We start from the raw sequence: 7,613 nt of genomic DNA, 5'->3' as shown, positions 1-7,613 counted from the left end.
AGACACTGGAAAGGTAGCTGAACTCTTGGGTCTTACATTAAAGTATAACTCCTCATCTGGTTCCGCCTCCGGGTCCGGTATGTGAATGACCTCTCTTATGGCAAAAAGAGAGGGCTTCCACCCCAGGCGACAGAGAGCTGTCCTCGTCCATATCATCATTATCCACATCTGGCTTATCAGAATCAGACTGTAAAACCTGTGGTAGTGAGCGTTTATGTGAAGCCACTCGAGGGGGCTGCAAAGCCTTCCTGGAATCTGCTGCCTTAGCTACACAGTCAATTGAGTGTTTTAATACCTGTCTCTCCCTTTTAGCTACAGCAAATTCAGAATTGACATTTTGAATCATGCTCTTAAAACTATCCAACCAGTCAAGTGCCTGTGAGCTAGGTCCTTGAGGAGACAAGGAACATTGCTCACACATGAGAGACCCTGCTGAAGACGGGGTAGAATTAAAAGCAGCACACATAACCAAATCTACAGACATTATCCAGTAAAAAAACAACAGCGCAGCCAAATGTCCCACACAGACCCTAGAGAGCCCTTTGGAGTGACACAGAGGAGCGGACCCAGCACACAGAACATAGCAGCACAATGTGTGTAAATGAGTGTATGCAATAACAGTGCAGCGGCACTACCGCTGGCGCGCTCCCCCCTGGCTATGACCCCCTGGTATCAGTTCAGACACACTGTGACAGCGTGGGTCCTGGAGGAGCAGTGTGCATGCAGCCTTGATAATCCGCAGCAGCAAGGAAATGGCGCCTTCCCGCTGCTGGTCCTGCTCTGGGAAGCCCCGCCCCTCATAATGGCGCGCGGTCCCTCACAGTTTATACTGGCCACAAGTGTAAAAAACACCTTAAATATTGTCTGAAGCAGTTCACACAAGCCTTCAGAGACAGTGACCACTGCGGGCTTGTAGTCCAGAGCCAGTTTGTCCGCGGTAGGCACCACAGCTCCGGGCCCGTGACCCCTGCTGACTTGCCGCCAACACTGCATCGGGGACTCGCTAATCGGGACCCCAGTGTAACAGTCACCGCACCTGGTTTTCGGCATCTGTTAGAGGGTGGCGTCTAGCTGCTGGCGTGGGCACACATACTAACGATGTGTGAGCAGTACCTCAGGACCTCAGTGTACTGTCAGCTGGGATTACGAACCATTAACCCTAAGGAGGTTGGTTCAGTCCCCCCTCTAAGTCCCACGGAGCAGGTAGTCTGTTTGCCACACAGAGCTACCTGAAAATAGAAAACTAAATCAAAACTAAAGAAAAATCTCTGGAGCTCCAGAGAAATGCACCCATCTCCTTGGGCACATTTTTCTAAACCAGGAATGGGGAACCTTCGGCCCTCCAGCTGTTGTTAAAGTACACATCCCAGCATGCCTTGCAACAGTTTTAGCATGGCCAAATAGCAAAACTGTAGCAAGGCATGCTGATATGTGTAGTTCAGCAACAGCTGGAGGGCCGAAGGTTCCCCACCCCTGCTCTAAACGGAGTCTGGTAGGAGAGGCATAGAGGGGAGGAGCCAACACACACACTGAAAGTTTTAATGTGCCAAGCTCCAGTGGTCCCGAGCTATACCCCATGGTACTAAAGTACAAGACCCCAGTATCCACTAGGACGTAAGAGAAAGTATTTTATATTGAATACGGTAGAATACAGGTAACCAATGGAGGGATTGACAGATCTGCAGACGATGAACGTTTGGTGAGGAAGATTAGCCTCGCAGCTGCATTCAGAATAGATTTTAGTGAAGTCTTCTGACGACCCTGCGGCAGAGCTGACCAGAAGACATTGCTAACAACCGTGGAATCGGACGTACACACTGAACGATCTGGCCGATATATCGTTCCAATTTGTCCGGAAACTACATATCGGTCCGAAATTATTCTATTGTGTACCCAATTTAATAATCATTACAGAGATCAGCGTTTATAAGTGACTCATATTATCCATTGGCATCTCATAATACTGCTACCTTACAATGGCGATCCCCACTAGTCAGTATAATTGCTATTCCTCTCTCATGTATCAAGTATTCCTCACACATCTTAAATTGCACCTTTTGTGTATTCATGTTTTTATGATATTGGTTGGTCAACATGTGGCTACAAATGTGTATTCCTACATAAAACTAATCTGGAAGATACAATGAAAGGAAAGGCTGAGGCTTGGCTTCCACCATCTCTAGGAATGTTTTTAAGAATCTTAATTTTTCACTTTAGGTGGGCAGTGCATCCAAGATGGTCCCATTTCAAAGTGCCTCTGGGAATCCTTAGCCATCTACACCTTTTTGACTGCTATATTGTGGCATTCTATTTGGATTATGTTCCAGGTTATTGCCAACATGAATCTACCATTTTCCAGCTGGCACCTCTTCAACCCTGGAATTTGGCCAGGTGATTTTGGACCATAGCAACACAGCACTGAGTGGTCATTACAGATCGCTATTGCTTATATTGCACTCTTACTCTAGTGGGGATAACTGCAGCCTGTCTGCATGCCTTGAGGTCCCCTCCTGCATATCTGAGCCTATAGAGGTGCTGGACATTGTTGTGCAGTGATCTGTTGGCTCTTCTACTGTCATCCAGCCTTCCTACAACCCTCAATAGCAATCATCTCACACTGATAGGCTTATTATACTATGCTTGCCTCCACTAGCACAGTGTCAGTGGACCTGCTTCCTGGCTGCTATACTCCAGCAGTAACATTCATTGGGTGCCTGCAAAGGAGAACATCAGTGCCACTGGCTGCCGATAGTGACTGTGATCTGCACTGCTCTGCTCCCATGGTCACTAAATCCCGGGCTGAATGATATTACCACCTTACCTTCCACTGGCTTTGTTCTTTCATCTGGGCTGAGAGAGGGCTTTTCTTTTTGCTATTTAATTGCAGCTATCTCCTTCCATCTGTACCTTTAATATCTCACTATCTTTACACTGCAGTGTAGGCTGCATGGGACCTCCATGTTGTTTTCCTACACTGCAAGTCCCTGCTTATATTTGCTGATAAAGCACACACCTGGGCAATACCATGTTGCACTGCAGGTGGGGCAGATGTAACATGTGCAGAGAGAGTTAAGGGCCCCATACACTAGGACGATAATGTCCGATTTCGGGCATTCGGCCCGTTATATCGTATGAAATCGGGCATTTTGGAGGTATTTCCATTCCGTTCCGATGCGCGTTCCCATGAGCATCTGATCAGATCCTCCAGATTGAATGTGCTTGGGCGATCCTGCCCCCTGGGAGGCTGCTGGGGTGATCGCCTGCGACACGTCAGACGGACATGTCGCATAAGTGTATGGGGCCCTTTAGACTGAAATCTAAATTGTGGTGTAAAAATAAAGCAGCCAGTATTTACCCTGCACAGAAACAAAATAACCCACCCAAATCTAACTCTCTCTGCACATGTTACATCTGCCCCACTGAAGTACAGTATGGTTTTGCCCAGATGTGTGTTTTCTTGCTTTGCTAACAAACCTGATTCAGGACCTTAGTTACTATATGAGAGCTTTACAAATGCCGTGTATTGATGTAAAAAATAATAATTCCTGCTTTAAATACATCAGCAAAACTGCAATAAAAACTATTGAAAATCCTTGGTTTGTAAAACTGCCTGTTAGCAAATAAACCCCAAATCTGTATGACATGTTTTAGAGAGTTAAACATGAGTACAATACCTTTCTTGGATATATTGCCTTCTGAGTAATATCAAAAATTATTTTATTTCGTGCCCCATATAATCAGCCACTGACTGGTCTTCACAATCATGCATATTACTTTAGTCGTGTTAAGGTGCTTTGCGTGCCTAAACCAGACTATAATGGGCACAATCAGCACGATAACGGGGGGCATTTGAATATCGCCCCTCTATCTCCCGTCACTTTCGACGGGAGATCAGGGGTGCAATAAGATTTGAATTCTCCCTATATGCCCAATTGTGACTACATATGCAACCAGTATTTGTGTTATACAAGGTTTACAGATTAATTGAGACTGGGCAGTCGGGCTTAATTCCCTGCTGTAATGACTTAATTCCCTGCTGTATTGTTCTCTGTATTGTATTGCAGCTGAGAACAATAGATGAAGGGTTTATGTTAATAAATCACGTTGTGCATAGGCGCAGCAAACTAGCCAAGATAACCGTGGACCCATCTGTATATAGATATCAGCACCATCCACTTTCAGAAATACTGACCGACAACTCCCAATCAGTATAGCTAGAGATTGTATTGCTGAAGAGGTGTCTCCTAAGTGGAATATGAAGAGAGGTTTTTCTTCGATTTGTGATTGGATCTATTCTTAACTAGTATGTCAGCCACATAAGAGATATTTACTATACACATCCATTCTGCAAGCGGGACCACTGTTCACACAGGGCCTGATTGAGAGGTGCAAGCAATATTGCTCTCTAAGGCTGTGGAGCGATTTGCCAATGCGGATGCTGCAAAGATGTGATTACCAATATCACATGTAACACGGTGGATTTATTCGCAAAGTGAGTGACAAATAGTCAGGATTTGGGTGTGGTAACAGGAGGTTGCTAGAAAAACACAGACATCGGGACTTTTTTTCCCGGGTGTTTCCTAGGCAAACACTGCAAATTTATTCACAGCTGGAGAGTTATCGGCATTTTAGGAGAGCCGCTCAGTCTGAGACAGGGTAGGGTTGCTTAGAGGTCTTATTTGCAACCACGGTGCGTCCGATGTTCTAGCTTATGTACGTCAGTGGCGGATGTGAGACACTGGCAGTAGGTATCTCTATGCACAAGACTGCGGCTGAGCCATTAGCATATTTTTGCATGTGCCCTGAGAGCGAAATTATAGCTCCGCATACAACTGTGTACATCTCAGAATCAGGCCTATAACTGACTAGGAATCATTAACATTACTGGAGCACCCCATGGGCAAAACTCTAATGTTGCCCACACACGGTGAGATCTGTGCTAGGTGCGATTTGAGCTATACTATTTGTGCTATGCGATTTGTACATTAGTGGTATGTGATTTGAACTACACCAGATTTTGGCTGCACTACAGTATGTAATGTATGCAATGTTGTTCAGAAATACCTGCCTGCACATACTATTTTGCCTTGCGATATTGACTGTGCGGGATCACGCATCGTATCGCAAGGAAAACCAAACAAGGTGCGATATGAACCAGACACGATGCTATTTGAACTAAAAAGATCAAATTGCATGCGATAATCGCACAGTGTGTGGGCACCATTAGTTCAGTACATACATTGTAGGTGACAATGTGCTCTTTAAGTTCATGCAAAGCTGTGTGAAGAGGATCTTTAGATGCATGCGTGTTAAGGGCCCTACACACCGACAGATTTGTGCAATATGCACGATGAACTATTTGAAAGATGAACGATTTTTTTAGTAACAATTTTTTTGCATACACACTGAACGATATCTATGGCCGATATGGACTATATGACATTACATACATCGATATCGTCCAAATTGGCTTGCATGTATAAACGATGATCGTTCAACGATGAGCAATTGCATACAAACTGAATGATTTATCGTTCATATCTTTTAAAGATATCGCCAAGTGTGTAGGGCCCAAAAGATATCGCCAAGTGTGTAATGCCCAAAAGATATCGCCAAGTGTGTAGGGCCCAAAAGATATCGCCAAGTGTGTAGGGCCCAAAAGATATCGCCAAGTGTGTAGGGCCCAAAAGATATTGCCAAGTGTCTAGGGCCCATTATTCCTAGCTTTTATCTGCCTGTACCGGAAAGTGTCCCTATGCAATGCACATATACACAGTCCATCGATTACAGAAAAAAAACTCAAACAAGTTAAAGACAGTAGAATCTTTGAAAAATGCAATGCAATTTTTAATCAGTATTAAAAACCTTGCAGTGATAATATTTCAATACAGAACAGAGATGGTGTGAAATAATACGAGATACATTATAAAGAGAAGAGTAAAATGGGAAAGTAACAAAAAAGCTAGCAAAGGTGACAGTCGCAAATAGTATTTTCATTTCAGGTACCAGAAAGAAAGCTAATTCACTGGTTCAATTCAACTGTATGACAAAACACTTGGAAGCATAAATTCAGTCTAGAACATCTTTAAAGCTGGTATTTTCCCTCAAGGAAAATGAGAATCTATAAATAAATTACAATACAGTGAATTGCCCTGAAACTCGCTTTATTTCCGATTTCCAGCCTTGTATTAAAAGTTACATAAAACAGCAACAAAACTGTACATTTATTTCTAGTTGAACTATAAAATAGGTTGTCTTCAAAGTTGTCAGTGTTACAGCGAGGAAAAACCAAGCCTCGCTGCAGTCATTATAAAATATATAATTATAGATATTTATGTTTGCATATATGATTTTATTTTTTTAATATTTTTTATTTTTTAGAAAATAATGAATAGCTTTTAAAACTTTTAAAATATTAAACTTCACTAGTTTAATAACTTCATGGAGATAAGAACAAATGGTTTATACTTCTTTTTGAATGAAACACGTCATACGTCATCAGCTGGAAGAGGAGGTATGTTTATTCTTGGTCTTGTAAAAAATGCTATCTTCTCCCTGTCAATAAAACATGTAACATGTAGATAAACTATGGTAAGTTAAAAAAAAATAAAAAAATAATAATAGGATTTTAATACCTACCAGTAAATCCTTTTCTCTTAGTCTGTAGAGGATGCTGGGGTCACATCAAGTACCATGGGGTATAGACAGGATCCGCAGGAGACATGGGCACTTTAAGACTTTCAGATGGTGTGAGACCTGGCTCCTCCCTCTATGCCCCTCCTCCAGCCTCCAGTTTAAGGAACTGTGCCCAGGGAGACGGACATTTCGAGGAAAGGATTTATTGTTAAACCGCGGTGAGCATCTTACCAGCTCACACCTCAAGCATGCCGCAGAACATGGCATCCAATAGAACCCAAGCCAACGGCATGAAGAATTTGCAGCAATATACTGACAAAAATCGTAACACAACATGTGTGTAACCACAAATAATTACTGCAGATACAGTACACACTGGGACGGGCGCCCAGCATCCTCTACGGACTAAGAGAAAAGGATTTACCGGTAGGTATTAAAATCCTATTTTCTCATACGTCCTAGAGGATGCTGGGGTCACATCAAGAACTATGGGGTTATACCAAAACTCTAGAATGGGCGGTAGAGTGCGGACGACTCTGCAGTACCGAATGACCAAACGTGAGGTCAACCTCGGCCAAAGCATTAAAAGTGTAAAACTTAGCCCAATTGTTTGCTAAATAGCTGCTCGGCAAAGATGCAATGCCGAGACTTCCCGGTCAACCGCCCCGGACGAGCCCACCTTTCTAGTAGAATGGGCCTTCACCTATTTCGGTAACGGCAATCCTGCCGTGAGCTGAGCATGCTGAATCGTATCACAGATCCAGTGCGCAACGGTCTGCTTGGAAGCAGGACACCCAATCTTGTTGGACGCAAACAGGACAACAGAGTCTGTGTTCCCAAAAGGGGCCGTCCTGGCGACATAAATTTTCAAAACTCTGACCACATGCAGAGACTTCGACTCAGCGAAGGCGTCGGTAGCCACAGGCACCACAATAGGTTGGTACATGTGGAAAGAAGAAACCACCTTCGGTAGAAAT

The 7,613-nt window shown here is 43.7% G+C and overlaps 1 protein-coding gene across 3 annotated transcripts in view; it reads right to left on the bottom strand.

Moving 5' to 3' along the window:
- Nucleotides 1–5,821: 5,821 nt before the first annotated feature.
- WWC3 (WWC family member 3) overlaps nucleotides 5,822–7,613 on the bottom strand; it is a 617,369-nt gene continuing 615,577 nt past the window's right edge. For all 3 annotated transcript variants that reach the window (XM_063955530.1, XM_063955532.1, XM_063955536.1), the window contains one exon: nucleotides 5,822–6,555. In XM_063955530.1, the coding sequence (XP_063811600.1) occupies nucleotides 6,489–6,555 (67 nt within the window). In that variant the 3' untranslated portion in view covers nucleotides 5,822–6,488. The remainder of the gene's footprint in view (nucleotides 6,556–7,613) is intronic.

This window comes from Pseudophryne corroboree, chromosome 2 (genome assembly GCF_028390025.1).
Source record: "Pseudophryne corroboree isolate aPseCor3 chromosome 2, aPseCor3.hap2, whole genome shotgun sequence".
NCBI classification, from domain to species: domain Eukaryota; kingdom Metazoa; phylum Chordata; class Amphibia; order Anura; family Myobatrachidae; genus Pseudophryne; species Pseudophryne corroboree.
This window is presented reverse-complemented; position numbering and strand designations above follow the sequence as displayed.